This window comes from Sebastes fasciatus, chromosome 3 (genome assembly GCF_043250625.1).
Source record: "Sebastes fasciatus isolate fSebFas1 chromosome 3, fSebFas1.pri, whole genome shotgun sequence".
NCBI lineage: Eukaryota > Metazoa > Chordata > Actinopteri > Perciformes > Sebastidae > Sebastes > Sebastes fasciatus.
In genome coordinates, this window is record NC_133797.1 from 16,600,335 (window position 1) to 16,614,518 (window position 14,184).

Genomic DNA, 14,184 nt, shown 5'->3' on the forward strand with positions numbered 1-14,184 from the left:
CTGCAAGTTTGTAAGAAGAGATTTAATGACGTGCTGATAAAAAGTGAGTTACTTTTTCAACGGTTAGACTTGTTAGGACAGAACGAGGTACACAGTCCAGCAGCATTTACACAAAGCAAGATTCAAGTATTTGACTGGATGGTGTTACTCATGTACAGATGCTCTTTTACTACAAACAGAATGCTCTGGCACTAATTCCGCACAATTTAAGCGTTTATTTTCTACTCCCTCGCACCTCCTTTCAATCATTTCTTCAGCTTCTTCTGCGCCGCTTTCTTCTTCACCAGTTGTAACCGTTTCATGGCGATAAGCTGGGACTCTTGGGACGTTGGTGCTTTGTCCCCTGTGGCGGCCTTTGACCCATTCCCATTGTTCCCGTTACCTCCTCCGTTACTGCCTCCGTTCCCTCCTCCGCTTGCCTGGGAGCTGCCCGGGGAGCCGGCCCCTGACGGAGTGGACCCTTTCCCTTGGATTTCACCGCTCGATGAGCGGTTCAGTGGCTGCTTACCCAGAGTCAGGGGTGGAGGAGGTTTCAGAGGCGCCTGACTAGAACCGTTCCCATTGCCGCTCCCAGGTATCTTTGCACTCCCAAGTCCCGACTTGGCTCCTGTTAGCCCAGACAGCCCGGCAGGTTTCTGGCCGGAGGGAGTTGTCAACGTCTTGTGGCTCCCACTTGGGCCCGAGGGACCTAGTTTGGAGCTGGCAGAAAGAGACGGGCTCGTCTTGGCGCCAAATGCAGCCCAGCCTGTAAGGCCGCTGCCTGCGGAGGCGGAGCCGCCGCCGGTGGGATTGGCTGATGTTGTGGATGCCTGGAATTATAAACAGTCACCACAATTAACACAAATTCAACAGAGCCTGAGATTTCATTGTCACATTGCAATAATAACTTATAAAGTTTTGAAATTGAGACTTTAAGAAGACGTTAAAATCTCTGGAGTCAAACACCAACAAATTATTTTCAGTGTTCATGAAAGCAGTTTACTTTATAAGGCCTATAGTTTAGGTCTGTCAGTATATTTGACATTTCAAAAAATAATATTGTGTAAGGTTTTATTATTAACTGAAGCTCATTTACCACTTCAAGGCATGAGGAATATCTAAATGTAGATGCATAACATATCTATACAATCATTTAGCTTTGGTATAACCATCTCTTTAACTACTTCAGGTTATATATTATCAAGAAATATGGTCTATGGGGTGCCCTGGTAGCTCACCTGGTGGGGCGGGCGCCCCATGTACCAAGGCTTAGTCCTTACCGCAGTGGCCTGGTATTCTAATCCGACCGTTGCTGCATTTCATTCCCTCTCTCTCCCCATTTCATAGCTATCACTGTCACTATCTAATACAAGGTAAAATGGCAAAAATAAATCTTAAAAAAAAGAAAAAAGAAATATGGTCTACAACCACAATAAAGGGGGCGTAACCTTTTCGCTTTCAATCAAAATATCTCTGTACATGTATAAGTGAGGTTACTTTTCGTGAATACACCATTAAACAATAAAAGAAACACATAAATGCAAGCTCAGGATCAGCAAGACTTAGAGGTGTTTAAATGTGAGAGTGCAGCAAAGTCGGATCCATTACCTATAAGCAAGTACCACAAGTAGCCAAGAAACACTCATGAGAACACCAAACGTGTATTAATCCTCTGAAAATAGTTCACAGGAAATATACTATTTATTCCTGCGTAATGTCTGCTGAAGACTATTAGTGCATTGCCGTTTTAGGAAATTACTTAACCCATTTAATAAAATGTAATTATATATTTTTGACCTGTTTTTCTAAGAGTGCCAAAGACAAGGTAGGGAAGTCAGAAAGTATTCAGAGACGGACTAACATTGTTTAATAAAACTAGCCTTATCCTTTAACCTATCTTCCGATCGCTGCGTAGCGGAGCGAATACATGTATTTACCAATATATTTCAATCAATAGCAGGGTTACCTGCAAGCTAGACAATGCCCCAACTTGCTTACTTGAGCAAAACTCCCACTCTGACTTGAATAATAATTAAATCATTAAAAGGCTGTCAAAATAACCCCACGGTCAACTCCAATAAGTAAAAGTAAAGTTTTCTCCCTCTGGAGAAATGATATTGTACGGCAACACTATCTAAGCAGCAGAAGTCACTTGTCTGATGTTTACTTTCTGCTCATTCTCCCTCTGGAGGGATTTATGTCGACTGCCTTTTAGAGCAGTTTTGCACACTGACAGCTATTCCTCTTCTCACTCACTTGCTACCAGTAATAACTTAGGGATACTGAATCTTATTTCAGGGTGACACAGTAGCACAATATATTATTGTGGATACAAAAAGTGTCATACAGCCATTACTAAATAACACATACCTTCACTTCTGCTCTTTTGAAGGCTTGGAAGGTGCTGGCTGTGTCCGGTTTGGCTTTAAGCTCCGTCTTTTTCACCAGTGTGTCTTTTACAACAGGCGCTGATGATGCAGATACCGGGGATGGCTTCTGCGGAGGTTTCTGGGCCTAGTGGACAAACAAACATACTTAGTTTTAAACAGAAACAATACCACATAATCACATAATCTATGATGATGCACTGACAAAAAAGGACATACAAAGTAGATAGTGGAATTTTTTTTTCTCACCATACGTTTCATCTGCCTGGTGCAGCGGGCACAATACCACACGAGCCGTGGATCATTCACTTCTTTGTCTGTCACTTGGGGCTTGTGACAGTCCTGGTGGTACAGATTATGGCACTCCTGGCACTCAACCAACTGGTTTCCCATGGTCACTGTCATTTGTCTTTGGCAATGGAAATGAATGTTGCATGTTAGTACCCAAGTTGACCTTTTCTATGCTCAAAGATTAAGTTGAATTAATATGAATAATAAGACTGGAATGCATCCTGAATCTTAGGTTATTTGCTAATACTTAAGATGTACCTGCAAACCACACAAGCCAGGCCCATTTCCATGGCAAAGTCATCAGCATTGGTCTCATCGTAGTCGTTTATGTTTGGCAGAAGGTCTTTGCTCGTCTGAACGGTAATTGGAGAAGAGCGATTCTCCTGTTTCTCCAAACGAGGCTTTTTCGGAGGGTCCACCTCAGCCAACTCAACCCTGACCTGTTAGTCAGTAACAGACAGAAAGAGGTATGTTGACATCAATGTCACAAGTAACACTGTCAATTCATAGCCAGCTTATTGATTATTCTACCGTCTAACTGTTTTGGCGCTCTGACCTTCATTCTAAAATGACAGATGTATATATTTTGTTTTACATTTGATCATGACTTAATAACAGTCACAATGTATGCTGTGCTACTTCACAGAGGAACACAATGTTCACAGGCAGCAAAACATGACTGGGACACAGTTTTTCAAAAGAAACGCAAAACAATGGTGAATGTAGCCTCAAAAACACTGACATATTTTTTTGTGATTTTGAATTTATTTTTGGTGTCTATTTATTTTTCCCATACCTTCTCAATAGTTCTCTTCTCTGGCTCTTTCTTGCTCTTTTCCGAGCTGGATTTGCTACTGCTGCTACTGCTGCTGCTGGAGGAAGAGGAACTTGAGGAGGACTTGGAGTCCTGTTTACTCAAGCTCAGTTTTGACACAGTCACCTTGGACACCTCTATCTCCTGAGGATACACAATGACAATACTTGGCATTCAGTTGTATAAATTACACACCAAATGAATTAAAAGAGAGATGAATGATAATGAGGTACAGCGTAAATAAAGACTCAGGATGTATCAACAGAAATATGTGATGAACTCCTTACTTTTTGTAATGAACGGTAAGTTGAGTCACTTCCTCTTGAAAGGGACTCATCTAGTAAAGCCTTGAGTTTCTCAGCTGAGTCTTTACTCTTGGAGTGCAGGTAACTGAGTCCCTTTAAGAAGATGGGATCCAGCTCCAGACTGACAGGTCCAGCCATGGCAGAAACTGGTAATCATAAAATAATCTTGTCAGCTTCTTAGGATTCAGTTACAACTTTATCAAATACCACTGCAAAGGAAGACAAGTTAGGTTACACAGATGACAGACTTTTACAATAGAAAAAGACAAAACAAAAACTGTAGCTGCCATATAGACACTGCAGTGCTAACTTGGACTGGCATTTGACTTGGCTGAGAGCTTTGAGATTAAATACAGACAGAGTACAGTAAAACACTAAACTGATTCCAAGAACAACATGTCTTTTCGAGGGCTCGATCACTACAGACCTTTGCTACAGTCACACTGTGCCACAGGGTAAACAAACTTGCATCTACAGCCTTCAAGCTGGAATCATTCAGCTACTTAAAGGTCCCATATAAATTATAAAAAAGTGAGATTTTCATGTTTTTTTATTATAAAGCAGGCTTAAGTCCTATATAATACTGTGAAAGTATCGAAACACTCAATCCACAAGGAAATACACACAGCCTGCACTCAGAAACTCTGCATTTGAAACAAGCTGTCAGGATTTCTGCCCATTCGTGATGTCACAAATATACAATAATTAGACCCTTGACACAGTTTTAAACGTAAACATTCTAAATGTGTCCCAGTTTATTCCTGGTTGCAGTGTATGTGAATGTCATCAGCTGACAGGAAGTGCAGATGGACCCAAGCTGTTGCCTAGCAACGCAATTCTGATGCAATTCCGATGCAATTCCGTCAAAATGTGCTAAAACGGAGCGTTTCGGACAGAGAGGGTAAATACAGGCATATTCAGGCTGACAGTATGAGGAAAATAAAGTTTTTTTTTAACATTACAGCATGTTAACATGTTCTAGTAGAAACACAAAATACAAGTATGAACCTGAAAATGAGCATCATATGGGACCTTTAAAGCACAGTCTTCAGTTTCCTCCTCGCATTCAGCTACATCATGATTGAGCTGGTAAAGGTGAAATTAAAAAACAAGCGTGTTTTCTCCACATCAAATATTTAGGATATATTTACTGGTAAATGTGTCTGTTGTTCACAGTGCAGGCTAGTCCCTGTGTCTTTCATGTACTCATTGTTTTTATATCTGAGACATTTGTCACTGATGATGACCATAATCATTAACATTGATAAGATAATACAAAGTGAAGTGAGAGTAGAGGACAGAGAGAGAAACAGGCCACAGAAACAGCTCTGAGGAGAAGGAAAGACACTTCAGGTCGACCAGGACTGCTGTTCAAGTGTTTACTGTACACCTGTGTGCTGCACTGAGTGGATCTGGATCTAACCTACAGCCTCTGGCTCTGGGTTGAGTCCAAACAGTCCTTATTGTCCTGAACATGACAGCCGACCTGAACACTGAGTCAATGAGTCGGTTGCTGTGTAACCGGAACAGAAACACTGTCCTAGTTAGCAGCACAGCAGCTAAAGTCACCTTCTCCGTCAGCTGTCAGCTATAAAGACACATTCACCGGTTATATACTACGTTACCTGACACTCTGCTGCTGGTTAAAACCTTCTCCTCAACCCGGTGGTTTCGTTTTTGGTGAGCAAAACTGCAACTAACGGTGATGAACAACACTTCAGCCGGGGCGGCGGACACAGCTTGTGTGCAACTGTTAAATATGTCCGGAATCTACACGCGGTGGAACCTTGTGTGGAAATCTGTTTCATTTCATATATATTACACAACTTTACGCTCTATAAATTCGTTTATAATTATAATGTACCATGTATAATTTTATGTAATCTAAATTGTATTCGTACGGTTTGACAGCAGGCAGCGAAAGCAAGATGCCAACTAGTGATGTGTCGGTGCGAACGAGCCGGTTTAAAGAGCCGGCTCGTTCAAGCGAACGATAAAAGCCGGCTCACGTCCAAGAGCTGTTTTTTTCCTTTTTTCTTTTTCTTTATTTAATTCAAGGCAGAATGATAGGATGATCTTCTCCGCGCCACGGGCACTCCATGCACTGACTCTGACTGAATGTTGTGTTAATGACGTCCGTGCGACCAATCAGTTGATGACTATTAAACTCCTCAACAACTCGTAACATAAAGCTATCATAATGACAGTGAAATATGTTAATTAGGGACAGTGCAATATGTTAAATTTGGACAGTGCAATATGTTGCATCTGTGTAATATTGGGCTATTGTCTGTGCAATATGGGCTAGACGGTAGACGGTGCAGAGCACCACCTGGGTGCAATACCTGCCATGGTGTGTGTGATAGTATGTGCCATTATGTACGTGGACTGTGTATGTGTTGAAACATCTGTTTCTGTGGAACTGTTTCCCTGTCTTGTGTGGAATCTTTTATTATTGTTTAGTGCTTGTAACTGCAGTTGGACGGAGTCCAGGAAATATTTCCCCACGGAAACAATAAAAGTATATCTTATCTTATCTTATGACAGACAAGGATCATACCAAATTACGGTATTCTGGAAATTATAAGGTTTAGTATAATTATATTGAATAATTTAAGTGATATATGTGCACACACACTAATCATAGGTCAAAACAGCTAAAGCTAAATTTGGCTGAATTATAAAGAAGCAGAAGTGGTAAAATGAAGAGCCGTTTGGGAGCCGAAAGAGCCGGCTCTTCTTGGTGACCTGAGCCAAATGATCCAGCTCACTAAAAAGAGCCGTAATTCCCATCACTAGTGACATCACTTGGTGGCGCTGTGGAGCTCAGCTGTCTTTAACACAAGGAGAAGAAGAAGAAGCACCACTAGGAAGCGTGGACCATAACAACGTGGGTTTATTGACATTATACCGGTGTATATACCCGCATTACTGAAACAGTTGTAAGTATCTATTAATTATATTTTACGTTAGCTTTCCTACGATGATTACTTGTTAACTTCCCTCTTGTTTCCACTTCACAGTACTATCTATCTATGATGAAGCACTCAGAGGTGAAGCATCAACATCACTCCCTCTTCCTAGAAGTTTGTTCCCACAATGAGGAGCCTCGTCTCCCGTTGCACACCTCCATCTCCCTGTTCCTGCTGTCCTACTGCGAGTGCAAGTCTTTCAAAGTGTTCCTGGTCTCCACCAAACCTGCCAGCAGCTCCCATCAGTCCCTGAGGAGGATCAGGCTCCCAGAGGGTCTGGATGTGTCTGACATCCAGCTGGAGGATCTGCCCCAGCTGGTGAGGGGCTGCCGTCTGCCTGCTGTTCTGGATGAGACTGGGATGCTCTGCAGGGCAGGTCTGGCTGTGGTCCTGAGACACATCATCAACAAGACCTTGGAGGCTGACCCTTCTAGAAATGATGTGTCTGCACTGCTGGGATTCAAGAAGACCTGTCTGAAGGCCTGTGCTGAGGTCAGTCATTCAAGATTCAAGCCCTTTATTGTCATTGTGTGTAGTACAACGAAATTAGATTGTGACAATCCCATAGGGGCTAAAAAAGATAATACAATAAAAAATATAAAAATACAATATGTATATTGATGAGATGACAGTTTTGCCAGATTATTGCACAAAGTGTCAGTCAGATAATTATATAATTATTGCACAGAGTGATCAGCATGTTATTGCACATATAGTGGCAAGCAGGGACACACATGAGCAAAGTCCACAAAAAGTCCACTGACGTCTGTCATAGTGGGGGTTTCTAGCACAACTTCACCTACTTGCAAGGTTTAGTGCAGGGGTCTGCAACCTGTGGCTCTGGAGCCTCATGTGGCTCTTCACCTCCTCTCCAGTGGCTCCCTGTGAATTTTTAAAAATGGAAATGAATAATTGTCTTTTTTTTACATTTTCATTTTTATTTATCATTGTTGTAGGTCTATGGTAAGACGGAGTATTAGGGTCACATTGAGGAAAAAAAATAAATCTGAGATGTCGAGACTAAAGTCATAATAGGATTACGAAAAAAAAGTCGTAATATTATAATAAAGTCAAAGGTTTACAAGAAAAAAGTCGTAATATGAGAATAAAGTCATAAGTTTAAGGGAAAAAAGTCGCAGTATCATGAGAATAAAGTCATAATATTATAAAGTAGTAATTTTACGTGTTATTTTCTTTTTTTCTCCTAAAGTTATGACTTTATTCTCATAAAATTACACCTTTTTTCTCATAATATTATGACTTTATTCTGTAAATCTCAGATGTTTTTTCCCTCAATGTGGCCCTAATACTTCATAGTACATTTGCTCTTTGGCCCTCACTGCATTAGACTTATATACTATATACTTAGACTATAAACTGTGTTACCTTCATCACAATGCTCAAATGTTTTGCAGCTCCTGACAGATTTTTTATTTATTTTTTGCCTAAAAGGGCTCTTTTGGTAGTAAAGGTTGCTGACCCCTGGTTTACGGAGAAGGATGCTTTAAAGGGTTGAAACTTTAGCAACACTTGGTAGTACTAAAAACAAGTTTATTGTGAGACCTTTGCATTTCGGCTTGTGGCATTTATTAAAGTTTTGATCCTTCAACTCAGCATCACTCACTCAATGTATGCATGTGTACTCTGGAGCCAGCACCATGACAGCATTACTGCTTGAATCCATATTGTACACATTGTGATTTATAATAAGTCTGAGCATGTTTCACTTCCACATCTCAATTTCAATAAAACGCAATGCCTGAGATGTGATAGGATACTATCCATACATAGTGTGCATAGTGTCAAAATACCAGTAACACTTCATTTTATGGGTTCCATAATTTCCTTTAAAGGAACTGATGCACCAAACATTCACCAGAATGTTACTGAAAACGGACATAATTTGGTTTAGGGCAGCAACTAACGATTATTTTTTATTGTTGATTAATCTGTCAATTATTTTCTCGATTAATCGATTAGTTGTTTGATCTGTAAAATGTCGGAAAATTGTTGAAAAATGTCCTTTACTGTTTCCCAAAGCCCAAGATGATGTCCTCAAATGTCTAGTTTTGTCCACAACTCAAAGATATTCAGTTTACTGTCATAGAGGAGTAAAGAAACCAGAACATATTCACATTTAAGAAGCTGGAATTACTCAAACAGATTAAATCGATTCTCAAAATAATTGGCGATTAATTTAATAGTTGAATGGATTAATCGTTGCAGCTCTTATTTGGTTGTAATCACAGGGGAAATTGACAGTGTTCAAATTACTTCCAAATAATTAATTGTGATTAATTGCTAGTACAACCTAGTCTTTTAGTCAGTGCACTGCATGTCAGCTGAACATGCAATAAATGAAAAATTAAAACATATTTAGTTGGGTTTCAATAGAGTAGGTCGTCCAAGGAAATTCTTCTGGAAATCTATAACTGCTTATAAACTCACACATCTAACAAAACTCAAATAATTGCCTCACAACTTTATCTCAGGGTACAGTTGAGTAGTTCTTAACCAGTAATGTCCTAGGTGAAGTTAAATAGTAAAGTCATCAGTGGTTCTCAATTCTGTACTAATTCCTCAGCTGATGAAATGTCAAGTCCTCAATGTTTTTTAGTTTTTTAGTTTTTTAGTCCAAATTAACTTTTATTTTGCTATAATGACCACACTATATGACCAGGGTCTATGGATTTCTTTTTAGTTACAGCATGTTGATTAGGGTTTTGGTCACAGTATCAGCAACATTATACTTAGACGCACATAAATATAACATACCACAATAATAAACAGTTAGGATGAGATAGGATAGGATAGCACTTTATTTAGTGTCTTTCAATTTTGAGCACTTTTAAAGACCTCATTTGACCTCTAACATCTTTTCATTCCTCACTCTCAGGTGAGCAAGTGGACCAGACTGTGTGAAATTGGCATCCCCTCTGCTGTTGAAGAACACCTCAGAAATCCCACCGATCAATATCAGCAGCTTCCTCTCTCCATCCTCACCCTAGAGCGAAGGCTAGCGGAGCCTGTCAAAGTGCACAATGATGACAAGATACGGAGACAGAAACTCCAAGAGCAGAGACGGAACGAAAAGAATGAGTCCCCCGAAGGCCAGGGGGACCCGGACTCTGAGTCCAAACCCGGACAGCCGCCTCAGGTCAGTGAGGGACTTGAGCTCAGGGCGGCTCTGGCCAAGCTGTCTGTGGATTCAATTCCAGCGTCGACCACCAGAGAGAGCTCTGAGATCAGGAAAGTGAAGACCACAGACCTGCCTCCGCTGGAGCACGTGTTTGCTGAAGGACTGTACTTCACTCTGACTGATGTGGTGCTGCTGCCCTGCATCTATCAGTACGCGGTAAGGGCCTTGGAGTTTGATTTATGTTTGAGTGTTGTCTGTAATGAACCCTTGTGGCTAAGGACCCTTCTCATATTTCTGCCTTAAGTTATAGCATAATGAGTACACGTCAAATGCTCATTTAATGTTAGTATTAATGGCTATATTTCCTTGTTAAGCCTTATACTTTAAATGCATCGACACACTGTGAACTTTGCAACACTTATTGTAAGCAAAAAAAACCATTATTGTGCCCTGAGAAATCAAGTGTAGCCATTCAAGGCGTTGTCTCAACATAAAGAGTAGCATACATAACTTAAGTCTGATGTCACCTCATATACAGATGGTGCCATTCAGGCTACAGACCCCCCCCTTACGTGTATTTACTGTCTTTTTAATGTCTATATTATGATGACGGGTCAAATTATGCATAACTTATGGTTTTGACACTCCGGTCAGGGTGAGCAGGCAGTACACCCAGCTCCTTTCAGATCCACCCAGGCAGAAACTTGAGTTAAGAAGACTCGCTGCATCAGACTACTTGGCACAGGTTGTGCTCTCAAAGGTGGTCTAGAGCCACCTGGCAAAGAGTGATAACAGTGTATGGGAGGGTTTCTATTCAAATGCAGCAGGTTGGAATGCATTTCAATGACTTTCCTTTTGGGAACGGTTTTCTCTCTGCAACAGATCAAGTATTGGTGGGTTGTTATGTTGACCTTAAAACTCTTCTTAACTTTAAAAAAAAAAAAAAAAATCTGCAAGACTTCAAAAGCTCCTTTTCTGAATATTCATTACATTGAACGATTGCATATTTTACAAGTAAAGTCGGTAGCAGCAATTAAAGTATCTTCAGCGGAGCGTCTATTTAGTTCAGTGGTATATTGTTATTGATCAGGAATGCTGCACTGTCGGGGCAGTGAAGTGGGTCTCAACCTCCATTTCACCCCGTCAGCCGCTTCCAACCATTCCTCGACTGTGGGAATGAACTCGAGTTCTCACAATGAGGCTTTTAGTAGTCAGCTGTGCTCCAGTGGTTTCCAGTTTCACACTCAGCCTAGCGTGTCTCCTCTTAACGGCCATCACTGTCCGCGGAACATGCGGCCGCCACGACGGATCCTTTCCACTCCACCCACTCGTCGCACTGCAGAGTGCCCCTTCTTCTCCCTCTGTGCTTGTGTCCCTCTCTCCCTTTCTTTCTTCCTGTCTTCCACACATAGTCACACACGGTGACACCGCGCCTCTGATCATGTCTCTGTTTGTGTCTTTACCCTCCCCACCTGCCAACGCTGTTTTGATGTTTTTCCCTGCCGGGCCCCCTCGTGTCTATCCGTCCGCCAGTGTGATGAGTGAATTCTGGTGGAACCTGACATCTCGCTCCACTGGAGATGACATGTCAGATGAGCCACTTAATCAATATCTCCTTGTTTGTTTGTTTTTTTCTTTCTTTTCTCTTTTATTGTCTTTGATAGTGTTCCCTCCAAGCCCACGCTGCGAGCACTCTACATCAGCTCCCCCACCTGCTGCGTTGGTACGGCCGCGTTCAGGAAGTACCTGGGGTCCTTCGGGCAGCCGAGGCCTGTGGGATGGCTCTTTCCATCCCCCACCTTCCCACGTCCGGCCTCCCAGGGCCTTCAGCAGAAAACAACCCAGCTAGCCTATTGGAGCAAGACGAAGGCCAGGAGATGACCACGCAGCTTCCGTTTGTCGGTGGCCCCAGGCCCACAATGACTAAACTTCAAGTAAATTATTACATTTCCTTACTTATTTCTCATCATGTTTTACCTCTCTGTGGTCTACTCTGCAAACATGCTCTCACACTATTTGAGCAGCTGTCTCCCCTTCGCACTACAGATAGACAGAGGGTTTGAAAGCTCCAACTGGTTGTTAACTATTATCCCTGTAATTTCATGCACCCATTTTCTGCTGATGGTGCCTTCAAGAGTGTAGCTCTGAGTTAATGTTTTGGCTTCTGGCAGACTTTCTTAATTGCTGAATTTTTCGTCTTTCTGCCAGTGGTTTAACGTTAAGTGCATTCAGTCACAGAATTAACATTTTTAAGTGGGGCTGCTTGTCTGTATACATGCTTTTCTTCTCACAGAGGTTGTTTGTATGACACACATTTTTATCAGTCAAGACAAGCTCACAAAAAAAAAGTGACTTGCCTTAAAAGAATAATAGAATCTGTTTTATTTTGAACAGTGTTGTACCGCCCTCGGTGCATTATAAAATGCACAATTCAGTATTATCAGCGGATCCTGTTGCCACTTGCAATAGTGCAGACAGTGCACATTCAGCTTATCCTCATTTCAGGTGCAATAAAAACAATGAATCCAGTCCAAAGCAAAACAAAGCTTTATAGCCAGACTAAGTAGTTTATAGTAATGGCCGAAGATCTTAGTGTAAAGAGAAAACAAGGCACACAATAGTAGCGTAATGTGTCCACGCTCTTAAAATGCAGTTCCCTCAGGAAGCATCGCCAAGACACACACACACACACACAGGCACACAAATTTATAGCTTTCTTAGCTCTATAGCACACCAAATATTGCCCCTGCAACATTTCTCTCTACTTGCTTCTCCAGAAGGAGATAAGCAGGCCCAGCTGTTTTAATAGGAGACTGTCTCCTCAGCCCTGACTAACCTCTCACTACTAAGCTTTGCGACTGTTCTCTTGGCCTTGTTGCTCTGCTCTCTCAGCAGAGATATGTGTGTGATTTCCTGCTGGCTAAGTGTCTATTACAATGTGTTTTGTTTTTTTTGAAGTGACGGGAAGAGAGAGAAAGCAGTATTTGGAGAGTTTGGATGAGGCTGAGTGAGCTGGGTGGCCAGGATGGGATGTGCCTTTTAAACATGCCATGCTGCCGGATTAAATGTATTTAGGCACAGATGTGCACAAATGACAGTTTTCATGGCAGGTTGAAATCAGACATTAAAACTGAAAGGAATGTGTGTACGCACACACACCGACACACACCGACACACACCGACACACACACACACACACACACACACACACACACACACAATGGCCACCATTCTTTCTTTGCCTAGAGGGATTATAAGGATGGCTGCGTGTCGCCACCAACATGTCTGCACTGCAGCTGTTGTGTTGCTTGGCCAAGGTGCCTGTGTGTGTGTGTGTGTGTGTGTGCGTGCGTGTGTGCGCGCATAAGTCCTCATATATGACTGGGTGCGTCTCAAGGCAAGCACATGGAGACAGAGAGGTCTGTCGTCTGACGCGGTGACATGCGATCCTTCACTGCTGCTAACCAGAGGCACCAGGCTCATCCTGGCTACTCTATCCACAATATAAATGACTCATAAACTCTCCCTCTTTCTCACTTCAGTGAACACACACCGATGCATGCCAGTCAAACTGCCTGTGTGCAATGAGCTGTAGAGGCGCAACCTGTGATCCAAATGTAAGCAAAAGTGTTGCCCCGCTACCAAACATTCAAGACCCGAGACTAAAACCTGGCTGACGTCACTGACAAATTGATTGACGGGTCTTTAAATATAGTTTCTAGCATTAGATAACAACTCAATCTATGAAATTTCAGGGAAATCTTGGATTTTCTGTTGACAAGTCAAGTCAGTTTTATTTACAGTATATAGCCCAATATCACAAATCACAAATTTGCCTCAGCGGGGCTTTACAATCTGTACAAGATATGACACTCTGGGCCTCATGCAGGAAGCGATATGAACAAATTTCCTCTTATTTTTGTTCCTATCCACAATTTGTTCTTATTTTGTTAGTACCCATTGGTACCCTGGGATTCAACAATGTCTTATTTTTCCTCTTCTTTTAGGTAAGAGAACATTTCACAAGTGTTCGAGAGCACTCTTACCAAGATAGGAAAAAAAACTCTTGTTTTCACAGTCTACAAATTGTTCGTCCAACGCAAGGAAACATACAATTCAAATTTGAGGAACATAAAAAAACGCATGAATATTATATAATCAAATTTAGATTCTTATATATTTTAGAGTAATTATAATGATTGATTATTACATTTGTGGGCTAATGAAATACTATTGGTCCAGTGATCCCAATGAAGACTAAACTCTTGGATGATATTGCGTGCGTTCATCTTTTAAA

At 41.6% G+C, this 14,184-nt stretch overlaps 2 protein-coding genes across 3 annotated transcripts in view; one reads left to right on the forward strand and one right to left on the reverse strand.

The window, feature by feature from the left end:
• Nucleotides 1-3: 3 nt before the first annotated feature.
• Nucleotides 4-5,725, reverse strand: ints12 (integrator complex subunit 12). 2 transcript variants are annotated; one of them, XM_074629281.1, is made up of 7 exons: nt 5,402-5,725; nt 3,759-3,985; nt 3,454-3,615; nt 2,916-3,097; nt 2,616-2,775; nt 2,350-2,493; nt 4-809 (listed from the first exon to the last, which is right to left on the reverse strand). In XM_074629281.1, the coding sequence occupies exons 2-7, from the start codon at nt 3,912-3,914 to the stop codon at nt 246-248; spliced, it is 1,368 nt and encodes a 455-aa protein (XP_074485382.1). In that variant the 5' UTR covers nt 3,915-3,985; nt 5,402-5,725; the 3' UTR covers nt 4-245. The 2 variants fall into 2 exon arrangements, with proteins under 2 accessions (XP_074485382.1, XP_074485381.1); XM_074629280.1 differs by having other exon boundaries at nt 3,759-3,922; nt 5,402-5,724.
• An 870-nt stretch (nt 5,726-6,595) lies between these two features.
• The window catches only part of gstcd (glutathione S-transferase, C-terminal domain containing), a 59,502-nt gene continuing 51,913 nt past the window's right edge, over nt 6,596-14,184 (forward strand). The window contains exons 1-4 of the mRNA XM_074629282.1: nt 6,596-6,718; nt 6,800-7,240; nt 9,645-10,103; nt 11,552-11,821. Of these exons, the coding sequence (XP_074485383.1) occupies nt 6,812-7,240; nt 9,645-10,103; nt 11,552-11,821 (1,158 nt within the window). The 5' untranslated portion in view covers nt 6,596-6,718; nt 6,800-6,811. The remainder of the gene's footprint in view (nt 6,719-6,799; nt 7,241-9,644; nt 10,104-11,551; nt 11,822-14,184) is intronic.